This window comes from Eurosta solidaginis, chromosome 1 (genome assembly GCF_040869045.1).
Source record: "Eurosta solidaginis isolate ZX-2024a chromosome 1, ASM4086904v1, whole genome shotgun sequence".
NCBI classification, from domain to species: Eukaryota; Metazoa; Arthropoda; class Insecta; order Diptera; family Tephritidae; genus Eurosta; species Eurosta solidaginis.
In genome coordinates this window covers 353,268,084-353,284,400 of record NC_090319.1, presented here as the reverse complement: position 1 = coordinate 353,284,400, position 16,317 = coordinate 353,268,084, and the positions used below count along the sequence as shown (strand labels likewise).

Genomic DNA, 16,317 nt, shown 5'->3' with positions numbered 1-16,317 from the left:
GAACACCTATAAAACGAAGGCCCACTCCCTTTTAAAAATACTCATTAACACCTTTCATTTGATACCCATATCGTGCAAACGAATTCTAGAGTCACACCTGGTCCATCTTTATGGCGATATCTCGAAAAGGCGTCCACCTATAGAACTAAGGCCCACTCCCTCTTAAAATACTCATTAACTCCTTTCGTTTGATACCCATATTGCACAAACGAATTCTAGAGTCACCCCTGGTCTACCTTTATGGCGATATCTCGAAAAGGGGTCCACCTATAGAACTAAGCCCCACGCCCTTTTAAAATAATCATTAACACCTTTCATTTGATACCCATATCATACAAACAAATTCTAAAGTCACCCCTGGTCCACCTTTATGGCGATATCTCGAAAAGGGGTCCACCTATAGAACTAAGCCCCACGCCCTTTTAAAATAATCATTAACACCTTTCATTTGATACCCATATCATACAAACAAATTCTAAAGTCACCCCTGGTCCACCTTTATTGCGATACCTCGAAAATGCGTCCACCTATAGAGCTAAGGCCCACTCCCTTTTAAAATACTCATTAACACCTTTCGTTTGATGCCCATATTGTGCAAACAAATTCTAGGGTCACCCCTGGTCCACCTTTACGGCGATATCTCGACCGGCTTCCACCTATGGAACCAAGGATTACTCCCTTTTAAAATGCTCATTAACACCTTTCATTTGATACCTATATCGTACAAACGCATTCTAGAGTCACCCCTGGTCCATCTTTACGGCGATATCTCGAAAAGGCGTCCATCTATAGAACTTAGGTCCACGCCCTTTTAAAATACTCATTAATACCTTTCATTTGATACCCATATCGTACAAACGCATTCTAGAGTCAACCCTGATCCACCTTTATGGCTATATCCCTAAATGGCGTCCACCTATGGAACTATGGCCCACTCCCTCATAAAATACTCTTTAATGCCTTTCATTTGATACACATGTCATACAAACACATTCCAGGGTTTCCCTCGGTTCATTTTTCTACATGGTTATATTCCCTTATGTTGTCACCATAGCTCTCAACTGAGTATGTAATGTTCGGTTACACCCGAACTTAACCTTCCTTACTTGTTATAGTTGAGTTTTCCATCTCCTTTTGACAATCCCTACTCCAGTGAAATAAAAAAAAAAATAAAATAAGCTGATGAGATGAGCCAACCATATAGTTGAGCCATGCTCTGATCTCGACAAGAATAAAGTAATCACTTTTAAGGCTTTTGTTCCGAATCTGAAGGAGACGAAACATTTATTAAAATGTTCGTAATTTCACAAAAAAAAAAAAAAAAAAACAATGTCAAATCTGAAACAAAGAGAACGGCGTGAAAAGTCAAAAATTTTCATATACACATACATATATTTCATGATTTCAACATTTCTATTCGATATAATTTTTTTAAGGTTATACCAATTTCACACAAAGGGTTAATGAAATCCTTTCCATTTTAATTTGTTTTTGTAAAAGCGTAGTATTTTTTGGGGGCTGCTGACAGATGTCCGCTTAATGACCCTGTGTGAAAAGGAAAACTTAATTATTTCATTAAATAAAATTGTGATTCCATTAAGCTTCTGTGTGAAATTGGTATTAGAGAGGAAAGGGCTGCTATCCATTTTACCGCCAGCTTCATACACAAAGGCCATAACGAACAGATTTTTCGAAACTGTGTTCTTTTTAAGATTTTTGCATGATATATAATATAAAAAATGTTATGTGGCTAGAGTCAATTGCCAAATTCTAAACAAAAATTCTCATTCATGCTCCCTTTCCTCTTATTCTGAACAATGATTCCCGCTCATTGGAAATAATATTTTCCAAATTTTTGGACTGTAATTTAAATCCAAAAATATTAAAATTGGATTTGTTCTCTAATAGTTAATAATATAGACCAAAAAAGTTTAAAAACGCTGTACGGGTAAATCTTTTTGGTTTTAATTTTAAACTTTTTATTGAAAATGGTAATTTTGAAATATCTGGACTAAAATTGAAATCAAAATATCTTAGAAATTGCTAAAACTATTTAGTGGTTAGCAAAGAAAGCAGACCACGTCCACATTGTGACTTTTGAAATTAATGTTTAACACATTAAATTAAAATAATTTATTAGGATGGGTATAATTTCAAACCTCGGAGATCAATATCTATGTGCCGAAGAGCTTCAGGAAAATTGTATTTTTTTGCTTATGCATCAATCTGTTGAAATACCCTCCCAGTGTTGTATAGTTTACATTTTGATTGATTTTCTTATTCAATAAAGTTTTTTTTTCCTTTTTTTCAGGCTGCATTCAAACTAAATTTTTATAACACCCGAAGGTTTACTTTAAGGCTCAGTTTTTAAAATCGTTTTATAAGAGCTTATCTCAAGAAAAACTTAACAATACAACCTTAAAGTAAGAGATTATAGAGATTCATAGTATTGATATAGCCTGAGAGTAACGATTATACGGAGGTCTATAGCAAAAACCTTTCGTAGAGAAAATCATCATCGCCAAATTCATTTGTTGGTGAAGGAAAGAAGTAACCTCTTGAACACGGTAAGTACTCAATAATAAACAACAGTCGATTTTAAAGCATAATAGCATATCTCCACTTAGAGCTTTATTCGAGATTTAGACATCTGCAAGAATTAAACGTTAAATCTTGCAAGGTTTATCATACAAAATTAAATCGAGAAACGGAAAAGATTTAAGTTATGGACAAAAAATAGAAGGTAATTTTTCCTTTAATACAGACATAGTCTTGTTGAATTTTGACTAAAAAACTTTAACAATAGCTCTTGTAAAAGAATTTTGGGATTTAAAATTATAAAGGTGGAGTGCAATCTTTCAATTTAAGGCAAACCATACACTCGGGATTATTTAATTCATTATTTAAAATTTAAACACGCGCTCTACCTTCATAATTTTAAATCCAAAAATTATTTTAGAAGAGCTATTGGTAAAGTTTTTCAGTCAAAATTCAACAATACTATGTCTGTATTAAAAGAAAAAATGCCTTCTATTTTTTGGTCCATTTATTTAAAGGTAGTCCTTAAAATTGTAAGTAATTCCTAAGTGAAAATTCTTATCTTTATTTATTTGCTCAAAATGGCAAAACTTTAAGTGAATTAGTGAAATTTTCGCTGACAACACTGGCGAAAACAACAGAATTTCACCTCGCATCATAACAAGAGAATTCCACCTCGTTTGTCAGCTACTTAATATGCACAGCTGAAAATCGTGGTGAAATTCGCATTTTTTTAATAAAATATTGCATTGTCACCGGGTTCTGACTTACGGCTAAAGTTTCGTATCTCCAGCTCACCGGGAAGTTACTCAAAAATCGACTGCAAGATTCCCCTCGTTTTTCAAGGATTTGTAGTTATCTCACTTAGCACGCCACCTAGCGGAATTTTGTTTTCTGTAAATTGTATTTACAACAAGCCTCGAACTGTGCGCCAAGTTTCAAGTCTCTAGGTCACCGGGATGTTAGTTAAAAATGGACTGAAATATTCCCAAATCAAAACTAATTTTCTTAATACCTCGATCCATGCGCCACCTAGTGAATTTTTTTTTATCAAATATTGCCTTTTTACCGGGTTCTGACCCGCGCCACAAGGTTCAAGTCTCTAGCTCACCGGGAAGTTACTCAAAAATCGATCGCGAGATTCCCTGCGTTTTTTTTTAGGGATTTTCAGGAATTTTCGTTTATCTCGATTCGTCTGCCACCTGGCGGCTTTTTGTTTTCCACGAATTGTAGTGCCATCGACTCGCAAACTATGTGCTAAGTTTCAAGTCACTGGCTCACCGAGAAGTTAGTTGAAAGTCGATCGCAAAATTTCCATTTTAAAATAAATTTTCTGTATATCTCGATCCGTGCACCACCTAACGGATTTTTTTCACTTGCATTGTAATGTCTCCCAGATCTGAACTATGTTCTAGGTATCAAGTGTCTTGCTCAACGGTAAGTTACCGAAGAAGACTTTTATGTGGGTCAAAAATTCGTATGGAAATGGGGGGACAAACATGAAGGGAACTTAATACAAAGGTGAAAAAAATGTATCAAAATAGAATCTTCAGATATGTTTTTGCTTTATAGGACATGTGAAAATGTATATGTGTGATTCGGAAATGTAATTGATATAGACTTCCATATACCAAAATCATCAGTATCGAAAAAAATTTGATTGAGCCATGCCCGTCCGTCTGTCCGTCTCTCCGTTAATACATGATAACTTGAGTAAATATTGAGATATCTTCACTTCTTCACATTTGGCACACGAGCTTATCTGGACCGAGAATAGATTGGTATTGAAAATGAGCGAAATCGGATGATAACCACGCTCACTTTTTAAATATATACCATTTTGGAAACATAGGAACCCTGATTATTTAGTAAATAATACACCTAGAATGTTGAAATTTAACGTGTGGACTGATATTGAGACTCTTGATAAACATTTGAACATTTTTTTTAAATGGGCGTGGCACCGCCCACTTGTGATAAAATCAATTTTACAAATATTATTAATCATGTGTAATATATTTATTTTGGGCCAATTTTTTGTTACAATTGTAATTATTTGGAGCTTTTCGGCCGATAAAATAAAGACAAAACACAAGGTTTCTCTTTTCCTCCTACGCGTTTCGATGAAATTTTTTCATCTTCATCAGGGAGACTGTATATTTATCATAAAATATGACATAAAACAAAGCAAACATTAACACATTTGTTAGAATTACACAATTTACATCACTCTGTTGTTAACATAATACTTACATTCAATTTATAACATTGCAACTTTCAACATCTAACACATAAATAAACAAAACTTTACGTTTAATTTACTACCTCCATTCATGTTTCCTGCTTCGTCCGTTGGCTGATAATGCCGTCATATAAGCGCAGATTATATTGTTGACGTCTTCTTTGAAATTCATTGCAGTATTGATTTTTTGTTGGGTTCGTGTATTCGTTTGTTTTGTTTTATATCATATTTTATGATAAATATACAGTCTCCCTGATGAAGATGAAAAAATTTCATCGAAACGCGTAGGAGGAAAAGAGAGAACCATATGTATATGTATTATTGCGCAGCCTTCTAACACTATTAGGCACACAAAACAAACAACTACAGCATTTCAAGTGTACAGCTGGGTATGTAATCTTCGGTTTCACCCGAACTTAGACTTCCTTACTTGTTATTATTTGTAACTGAAAGAGTTCACAAAACTGAAACTGTGAATGTGGTCCCATTTTATACCTGTTTCAATATTCAAAAATCAAATGTCAAATAAAACTACGGTGGAGACAGTGTTGGTTAAATTTTGCGATTTAGAAAAATCTTAACAGTTAATAGCATATCGCCACCTAGAACTTTAACTGTGAAGATTTATTAAATCTCACTGTCTCCAATAAAGTTTTATTTGAAGCACAGTTTCAACTTTTGTGAAGTTTTTCAGCCACAAAAAAATTTTACTTTTTCGAATTAAGCACATACATTTTCATACGTTCTACATAGCAAAAACATATCTTAATATTCTGTTTTGATATAGTTTTTTTTTTATTCTACTCACATTTGACTATAAACATCTTAACTTCAAAATCTTCAAAAAACATCTGTCATACCTTAAACTATTTTCCATTTAAAAAAATACATTTGTAATGATTGAAGATTAAACGAAGATTTAACCTAAATCTTCTGCGTTTCGAGATATAATTTTGTATGATAAAACTTGTAAGATTTAACGTTAAATCCCCTCAGAAGCCTAAATGTCAATTAAAAATTTAAGTGGATATATGCTACATATAAACATCCAGGGGGATATATGCTATAATGGAGTTTAAACACATAAGCTTTTTTCAACATTAAGCATTTTAATATATTTTCCACTGTTATATGATACATATGTACAGTGATGTTCCATCAAATAGAGCCAAATCTAATAGATAAAAAAAAAATATGGAGCCCTGGATTCAAAGATGTTTAACCAATAGTTAGGAAGTACATTATTATTGATGACTGCTGAGCTATGACTGACCCCATTGCTGAGATGAATTCGCAGGGATGCGCCCTTAATCGGAAAATAAGAATAATTTTTATTTTTATTTCGAAAGTCTGACTGTGTGAGTGACTTTTATAACTACACATCTAGTTATTTCCAGTCATATTAAATTTTGATGACTGTTTTGTATCGGTCAGCATAAACGTTTTATGTTGTTTTATTGCAACAAGTCCTTTGTTTGTTTTTCTCTAAAGAAAGAGTTCGGAATTGAAGGATCTTCGCTTTAATTTCGTCTTAACAAAAAATTACAATTCACTTGATTACTGGGCAATCAGTTGGATTCAAAAATGTAACCTTTTGTTTACATACGGTCCTATATTTCTCTTCGAGGTTATGCCGAATGCTTTACAGTGCAATGCGATTTTGAGGTATGGAATCAATTTAAGGTAACTTCAGAAACCAGGAAACTTACATTGCCAGAAACCAGTGAAAATAAAGGATAGTGGCTCATATCATTAGGCCAAAAATGTATTATATTTCAATTGACCTTTCCATTAAAATTCAAAGCCTCATGCCACAGGACACGACTTAATGTTAGAAATCTACCTGTATGTATCAGTATTCAATTCATAGGTGGATATAGGTAGGTAAGGACCTATTGAAATAAAAAAAAAAAATTTATTTACACAAGGCGATTGCTACTAGGACATGTTTCTGAATTTCACTTCTTCATCAGCTTAGCTCTTCGGGCGCTCAATTTTGAGCTCAAAATCTCCAACATGTATACTTCATACTGGTGTTAAGGCAGATACCTCTATCGACTCTGCCAAGTTAATGTCCCGCTGCACGCTTTTTAAATTGTCTCCTTCACGAAAACTGTAATAGAATTATGGGTTAAACTTCATCACAGTTTAGAGATTGTGATTCATAGGTTTCTATTTAGTACAACTTCTTATTAGCAAATTATTAGCAGTGAAGTTGCTTGCCAAAAAAGTAAATTGAAAACTAACTTTGTGCCAAACTGCATATCTGTAGTTTCTTTCAACTAGAACTTTAACAGTTACGATTTATTAAATCTTATATTTTAACCTGCACTGTATGCACTGTAGTTTTATTTGAAGTTTTATTTTATTTTGAAAAGAATATAAAGTTTTTCAGGCACGAAAATAATTAAAATTCACAAGGCAAAAACATACATATAAAAAAAAATAAATGTAAGGCGCGATAACCTCCGAAGAGATTTTAGGCCGAGCTTCCCTTCCAATTTGCGTCGTGCTCCTTTTAATATTTCCTACAAATTGGCGGGGCAGGACCTACTTGTTTTATGCCGACTCCGAACGGCATCTGCCAGGCAGATGAGTTTTCGCTGAGAGCTTTTCATGGCAGATATACACTCGGAGTGCTTGCCAAACACTGCCGAGGGGGAATAGAAAAATGTTCTTGTAATTGAAAAAAAAAAAAAAAAAAAAAACAAATTAAGGGGCAAACTTTCACAACTTTTTCATTTGTATGAGACCAACCCTATCTAAGCACACCGAACAAAAATTTTCGTTAGGTAATTTTTTGGTATAAGAAGCTTACTACTTAATTCCACTTTAATGTGAATAAAAAGTAAGAAGTCTGGATTGTCTGAAGTTAGGTTAGGTTGAACCGAAGGGTCAATAAGGACATCTCACAAACCAAATGTGTTCATATTATTACCAGAAGTTTATTCGACCACCAAACTGAAGAACCATGACTTAGGCCATAAAACATCTATGTCCTATTGGAAAATACTAGAAGTTTTCGATGGCGCATCCCGAAAGCTGCTTCTAAACCTGCAAGTTTGATTAGACTTGAGTTTTGATACCCTGCAGCCCGGCGCTTGGCTTCAGACCTTTCCTATTTGGTTGACTATGTGCACCTTTTGCGTCCTTTCCCCGTTCATCCGCCTTTTTCTTACCATTTATGCCAATATGACCGGGACCTTATAACGATTGTTAGCTTCTCCCTATTCCAATTCTTCCAAGTGCTTTTTGCACTGTTAACACACTTCTAGTTGTTGTGCTATGCGATATTATCGCCACAATGATCGTTGGCTGTCATGTCCACAATGATCGTTGCCGTATCTCTGCTACTTTAGCAACGACTTACACTTCTGCCTGAAATAGACTGCGAGGTGATACGATATTATTTTTACCGGAGTCTTAACTATATTCGAGCTCTAAGGTCTCCACCGAAGAAAAACCTTGCATACCTTTTAGAGCAATGTGATATAAAAATGTGTCTTTTTAAAATAGAAGGTTTTAAGTACTAAACCTATTAAGTAATTCAAAAAAATTAAAATAGCTACTCACTCCGTTGAATGGACACCCCTCGTAGGCGGATAAAAGTTGGCTGACGGTGAGTGTCCACGCAAAGAGTGAAAGCTCACTGTATATTGATTAATTTATTATATTGCAGCGTTTGTTGATTTGCTGCTGCTGTACAAATGCCGAATGAATTAAGATGCGCGGTGTAGACAGCGCCCTTCACAAAAATTTCATATCTGAACCACTTCAGCCCATCAAAAAATATTTAAAAAAATTGCGGTTTCCGCAGTAGTGACATCAGTTTTTGCAAAAGTGCCCACTCATCTAATGTCTATGGTTAGTCCTTAAAAAAAAAAAAGGAAAAAAGAACACACATAACTTGCTGAATTTCCTTTATTTAAAAAAAAAACAAACATTCCTGAGATCTTGTAAGCTTAGCGAACCATCAAGAACTCGGAGAGTTTTATACGCTGGAGTAATTTGATTTGCCAGTTTTAACATTATTTTCATCAGCCAGTTGATAATGCAGTCACATTCGTTGTAAGCTATTCATTAACCATTATTCTTCTCGGTTATTTGGCTGTTTACATTTAGGTGTCGTTTTTGCCTTCGCTTATATAACATCTTGAAATTTAGGTGATAACCATAGGCATCTCCTCCATATTCGGTTATTTCCTTAATGATGGGATCGTAATCGCTATCGGGTACAATGCCAACGGTACTATTATCTTCGATTACCAAACCTTCATAAGCAAGACCCGCATTCTTGAGTGAGATGACCACATCGCTGCTACTTTCTCCTGGCTGATATAAACTAAAATTTTAAAAGATAAAAAAAAAGTCACAGTCAACCATTTTGGTATAAAATAAATTTATATACAATGCACCTAAAAGTTTGAAGAACATCAGCCTTGATTATGGCACGTAGATTAATCACAATTAATGCAATAATGACCGGGATTACAAGGTACGACAAAGGCTATGTAAATGAAAAAAGTTTGTTTTTTATTATAAATGTTGGATGTTTTTTAGGTGTCCGTTGTAAAATGATGCACTCACCACATTTAGTGGCATTATTTAACCAATTGCAAATATTCGATTCAGTTTCGGAATAAATTTCTACTTAATGTGCTTTTATTTTGTAAACGCTTTACGTTATAGCTCTAAATGGGCTGCTTATGTGCCTGCAAGTTCTTTTTAAGTACGAATCATAAATGAGTCTTACGACGTATACATTGTCCGTTTTTTACACTTATCGAATGGCATGTCCTATTTAGTTTGTTCTGCTAGTTAATTTTGCATAAACAAATATTAGTCAAGCTTATTAAAAATATATTGTTACATAAAAAAGGTCTAAAAAAAATTTAAATTATGCCGTAAATAATTATTGTTTTCTGCATAATTTGCTTAACCCATCTGCACTATTAAAGTGACCTCATGACCATTTTAGAAGAAAATTTTCTTTATCTTCAATGCAACAACCATAAATCAAATAACATTTTACCATATCCTGAACATTTTGCGAGCATTCCACGGTTCGTACGGGTCATTTGCTACGTTTTTTTTTTACATTTTTCAACCTTAACGTTTTTCATATAAGCTATTTGGTGCATTAAAATTGTGTGGTACACTAAATAAAAATAAAAATTTGCTTTTAAAATACATTTATGCACTCGAAAAAGAAAAAAATATCCAAAACGGGGAAACATTTTCTTTGAGTTGAGAAAAATTTCAATTTAATGAGTGATACCTATTTCACACAGAGGTTTAATCGAATAATTATTCAAAGTTTTCTACATTAAAGCGCTTATTGAACTCAATCAAAATACAAATTTCTAATTATCTTATTATAACTTAATTATCTTATTATAACTTAATTGAATTCCTACTGAAGTCAAAAATCTACTACGTTTTGCCTGATGGTTCGGATTTTATCCAATTCAATTGACAATAAAAAAAATATATATATATTTTTTTTAAATATATTGGTTTGATGAGCTTGAGGCCGTAAAGTAAATAAAACACGTTTATTTTCCTTTTTCAAAAATATTTAATTGGTCAATATTTCAAAAATTTTCAAAAATTTACGAAAAGTACAAAAACACCCAAAAATTCAAAATTTTATTTTCGCTCCACTTGCGGCAAAAGATAATAAGGCCTTTTCAAATATAGGCACATATTTGGTTAGGTGCAACATCGAACCTTTGAATGGTTGCCCATGCATTTTATTTTGATTGCCTTAATAGGAGAGGAAACGGCGGCTATCCATTTTAACTATTGTTTGTAAAAGCGTAATACTTTTTGGGGCTGCTAATTTTTGTGAAAAACTTAACCTCCTTAGTAGGCGCTTAACCGTTTAAATAATTATAGGCCGTTCAACAAGGCGCGCCAGTCGCTTCTTCGCTGGTGTCAGTTGGTCACACTAAGGGAATTTAAATCGGTCCACCCTTTTCCTCAGCTTCCATAGGCGGGTTTCGATAATAACAGTTTTTTTGCCGGAGTATCATTTTTCATTCGCATAACATGGCTGATATCTGCGTAAAGGCCGTACAGCTCAAATCTTCTTCAGTGCTCGCCGTGTCCAACTTGTATGGGTTCGTACATTTTCCGAAGAAAACTGATGTTGTCATGAGCCATGCTTATACACCATATAGCAAGCCGGGCACGATCAATGACTTGTAGAGAATGATTTTCGTTCGCTAAGAGTGAACTTTAATTTGCAATTGCCTACCCATTCCAAAGTAGTATTTATTGGCAAGAGTTGGAACTTCACGAAAAAGATGCGTTTTTTTCGGTAGCAACTATCGAATTGACAGGTGGTAGCGCCTAGCGCCATTTTTTGATATCCTTCTTAAGTCAACCGAAAAAATAGGTAGTCTAAACCGAAAGAAAAGCTTTATGTTAGCATTGCTCATCCCATCATCGGTCTATCCGTCAGCCTTTTTCCCTGAGGGGTGATCATCACAAGTTTTTTTGCAATAACTTTCATTTAAAGAAATGTACTTTAATGAAATTCAACACACTTCTTCTGACCGCGACTAATGCTACTGTAAAAAATCAATAATAAAAAATAAAAAATATTATTCAGTGACAAATCAATACTTACCGGTATATTTCCATAATTTATAACACTACTTGCTACAACAACAACTACTTAAAAAAAAACGCGCATGGCAATGCCTATTAAGGCCGCTCAAACCTTTTCAAAATCTTTGCATCGACTTCAAAAACAGTTCAAGATGCTGTGATATTATTTATAGCCATTTTTCCTTTTCATAATAGAGTATGTTTAAACACTCTATAAAGTCATGTAACCCGTTCGAAAAATACGGAAAAAGTATTTGTTAGAACGAAATGAGCGACCCGATAACCAATGTTCAAAAAGTGCTCAGATTCTAGTGGGAAGTCGTCTACGTCATCTTACACGGAGGCAGCTTTGAACCACCCAGCGAAGATGATTATGTTCCTCCAGCTCTTCACAATAATTGCTTTTAAAGCTATCTACGGTTGGTACGGAACAAATCGTACACATTTCTTTTTCGTTTTTAGACCTTAACTAAAAAAAAACTATAACCTTTTTATACAAAGTATTGAGTGCATTCATATTGTGTGGTACATGTCTAAATAAAAATAGAAACCTTGCTCCTGAAAAATTTATATATGTGTGCGAAAATCGCACAAAAAAGCGGACACCAGTCAGTCAGGTGAAACTTCAGCTAAACTATTAATATTCAAAACAAAAACACGACATTTGGTAGTACCTGTATCAAGGTTTGTTAAGATAACAAAACAATAAAATACGTTTATTTGAAAGTTAGTTTAAAAATTAACGAGCCTGACCCGTGTGCATCTTGCGCAACCAATCCAAAAGTCTCCTTTCAAATATCAACAGAAATCAGCTTTTCTATCAATTATTGAAACTTACAGCTTGCGCTGCCATCTGGCGTATGATAGCAACTGCCGGTAATGGAGTTCAAATATTCACAATAGTGCCGTAGTGCAAATAGATTTCTTTGTGTGCTCACAATCGTTTATTTTTAACAAATTATTTTAATAAAATATAGCTAAACAAAAGCACTACGACCAAATTGCCCAAAGCTAATAGCCCGAATCTCCATCTTTACAACCAAAACTTTACTTATAGATTTCTATTCCAAATAAGAGCGAAAAAGGGACCCGTACATAAAAACAGCAATTAGAAATATATACGAGTCTGACCCATGTGCATCTTGCGCAACCAATATAAAAGTCTCTTATCAAATATCAACAGAAATAAGCTGATATATTAACTTACAGCTTGCGCTGCCATCTAGCGTACAATAGCAACTGCCGGTAATGCAGTGCAAATATTCACAATAGTGCCATAGTACAAATATATTTCTTTGTGTGCTCACAATGTTTATTTTTAACAAATTATTTTAATAAAATATAGCTAAACAAAAGCACTACGACCAAATTGCCCAAAGCTAATAGCCCGAATCTGCATCTTTAAAACCAAAACACAGCAATTAGAAATAAAGTATATGATGATTGTTGTTACGGGACATGTGCAAAATTCAGCTTTCAAATCTCTCAGCCTGCCACAGAAACCCTGGGTTTAAGTCACTGGAAAAGCAACATCAAAAATTTCTTAACAAGTTTACTCAATTAGCAAACTTTTTTCAGCGGTGTCGCCGCTCGGAAGTGATTTGGAAAACACTTCGAGTGTATTTCTGCCAGTGAAAATTCATCAGTTCGAAGTCGGCGTAAACCATCTAGGACCAGTCTTTCCAATTTGTACGAATTGGAAGAGAAGCTCGGCCTAATTGTCTTCGGAGAAATATCGAACAAATTGGGTAATTTTGTTCTGCGAGGCGTCGATTTCATCCATGGTGAAATGAAATTTTTCTTGTACGTGTGAGTTGTCAGTCTGCACCGACTGCATACTTTCAGGTGATATTGCAGCTTTGAACGTCAGTCAATATGCAGTGTTGCCAGACCGTCCTTTAAAACATCAAAAAACCATTTTCCAAATACTTGAAAATTCAAAATGCTCCAAGTTTTTTAATAAATTTTTTTTATGTACGAAAAATTCCCAACAAAATGTTCCATATTTTTTATTTATTGTTTTAATTAATTTTATAGAGATTTAATATAATTAATATGTTGAAATACAACTCTGTTCACAATTCACATATTCACGCAACCTTGCAAGATGTCAAATTTAAATTCAACATCTTTTCCTCTCTTCAACATAATATTTTTAACAAAAAAAAAAAAATTTAAATGAAATGAAATAGAATCAAATTGAAAACAATAAAAATAAAAAATAAAAAAAAGAGTTAAAATAAATTGAATTAAATAAAGTGAAATAAAACAAAATAAAATAAAACAAGTAAAGGTGTCTGAGTACGGGTGTAAACGAACATTGTGCACTCAGCGGGATTTTCAATTGTTCAGTTCATTTCAGTTAAATTACTATTATAATCCTACTGAGGCATATTTTAAAGAGAAACTCTTCCCATAAAAGTAAGAGAGTCTAAGTTCGGGTGTAACCGAAGTTGAATTTACGCTTTCGATATGTTTCACTATTATGAACTGTGGTAACGTTACAGTTGATCGTAACGGCATAAACGAATCGAGTTCCCATAAGAGTTTGCGCTGCTATTTATTTTACATTTATTTTTTTATTCAGAGGATTGATCATTGCCATTTCTTGAGCATGGTCCTTTTATGGTGCTTTTTCCTTTTCATCTTTTCTAGTAACTTGCTACGATTTTTTTGTCCCAAAATAACGGAGATAATCATCAATTAGTTATAAGCAGACCTTTTGGAAAACCCATATTAAAAATTGACTTTCCGTTCTTTTGCTGTTTTATCCGTTCAATAAAGTTGTGTTGAGCATGGGCGATAAATTAAAATATTTAAAACATCCGCATATGTAGTATAAAATATTTATGAGCTATTATTAAAAAGTTTCTGGTTTATTAATGAATGTTGTGTTACTGACATATTTGTTGCAACATATTTTTTTTTGTAGAATTTAAGTTGTTTTGTAATTTATTTAATAATTTGGGAAAAATTTAAACAACGTGACATCAGGACGGGCAAGGCGACAGCTGTTTCGATTATACCTTGTAAATCTCTTCAAAGCCTTTTTTCCCGGGAGTGGGAGTCGAACCCGCACTCCTACGATAGTTGAAATGGTTATAAACGCATTCAGCTACGTCATGCCTTAGTTGTTGTAAAGTTTTTCCCAATTGCCTTCTTTTTGCATATTTTAATCTTTAACACATTGCATACTTCGTATGCAATTATGTGTTAAAGCTATGCTTGGTACGGCGGTTTTCAAAGAAACTTTGGTTTTGTTGCTGTTTTTGTTCTATTTATAGAACTGCAACGAATTAACCAACTTTGTCTGTTTATATGATTTAATAATCGGGGATTGCCCGTATTGCTTTTTTTAAATGTATGAAAACATTTATTTGAAGCAATTTTTTTAATTTTATAATTTATTTAATAATAATTTATAATAATTTAAGTTGTTTTGATTTATTCCTACTTTTTGTATATATTTTACTGGACATAAAATACATATTTACATGCAAATAATAATTCAGTTTACACGTTCAGAACTTATAAACCTTTCACCGGTTTAAGCAGTTTTTGAAACTTTTTCGAACTAAATTCGAAACCTTTCAATGAGACGGGTCAACACAAAGTTTGACTTTGACTTCAAAGCATTAAATTTCTATTCTTTAGGTCGTAATTTGACGGACAAAAAACATATGGCGTGAAAAAGTTTGCTTTCCTATTTAGGAAACCGCTTGAACGAAATTTTTCAAAATCTGCGGTTTTAATTTTTACTTGAAAATGAAACAATTCAAATAAATATTTTTATTAAGTTTTAATATCGAAATAACTTACAAAAAAGTGGAAAATTATTTGAAAGTGTACACTTTTAATTTTTCTTTTATGTTCATAGATACTATGCCTCAATAAACCCCAAATATAGTCTGCCATCATGTTTTCATTATATTGGCCTTGATAACGTTGTTCGAAGAAGAACCTAAAAGCTCTGCTTTACTTTTTGTTAAATTTAAATCTCCAATTAAATCATTGAAATCTTCAGTAGTGATGAAATGATGTTTGGTGTTGGTAAAAACTCTACTTCTCTGCGATAATTTTTTCTGTGGCTCTGGTACTGGTCGTGTCAGATCGTGTGCGACTGGAGCAGAAGAAGATTCAAGATCCGGATATTCGATAGGTTTTGCATTTTTACATCTAGGTCTTTTCTTCGGATTCACAATGCAAAAGTAGCAGTCTTTAACGTGGTCTCTTGTACTCGCCAGATTCTTGATGTTGCAAATTTCATAGATCTTTTCTCACCTCGATGCCAACCAAAAATATAGAAAGAGAAATCAATATGTCTACTTTTTAATTTACTATTTAAATATAAATTGCTTACCTTCCAAACATCTTTTACAATAACTACAAGCAACATATGGGGCCCATGGCTTGTATTGATTCCAAACAGGGCAGCCAAATATGCTTCTTAGGCTTCACAGAGGATGAGAGATGTATTTAATTCATATTTTATATCTCGAACTTTAGTAAATTGGCCAAATATATAAAAAAAGCATCAGATTCATATTTACACTTGCGCGACGACATTTTGGATTATGCTAGATTTGTACAAATCACCTGATCGTTGTTTAGTTATCACTCTGGCGCCATGAGTTAGTAACAATACTCTATTATACTATTACGAAAGCAAACTTTATACTGAAAAGAGGTATTTTCTTTTCGTTTTTGTTTTCATGAAATAAACTTTAGGACAAAGAAAAACATTTTTTTTGTAGAGTCGTGTTATGTGTGTTCTTTATTTTTTTGTATTTTATTCGGTTTTAATTTGAAACTTCTGAAAACTGCTTTAAAACAAAACCAAAAGATGATCAAAAAATTAAAAGTAGACTTTTATAGACTCTTCTGGGCTTAAAACAAAACCCATATGACAGGCTGAATGCGTT

At 33.4% G+C, this 16,317-nt stretch overlaps 2 protein-coding genes across 8 annotated transcripts in view; one reads left to right on the top strand and one right to left on the bottom strand.

Annotated features, from left to right (window-relative positions):
• Usp12-46 (Ubiquitin-specific protease 12/46) overlaps positions 1–16,317 on the top strand; it is a 448,691-nt gene that overhangs the window by 307,408 nt on the left and 124,966 nt on the right. For 6 of the 7 annotated variants that reach the window (XM_067762679.1, XM_067762675.1, XM_067762674.1 and 3 more), the window contains exon 2: positions 2,312–2,567. The gene's annotated coding sequence lies outside the window, so the exon portion shown is untranslated. The remainder of the gene's footprint in view (positions 1–2,311; positions 2,568–16,317) is intronic. The other variant, XM_067762677.1, reaches the window with a different exon arrangement.
• LOC137238072 (uncharacterized) lies at positions 8,684–9,526 on the bottom strand. Its single transcript, XM_067762663.1, has 3 exons — positions 9,368–9,526; positions 9,196–9,287; positions 8,684–9,122 (listed from the first exon to the last, which is right to left on the bottom strand). Exons 1-3 carry the CDS (start codon positions 9,380–9,382, stop codon positions 8,861–8,863), a joined length of 369 nt encoding a protein of 122 aa, XP_067618764.1. The 5' UTR covers positions 9,383–9,526; the 3' UTR covers positions 8,684–8,860.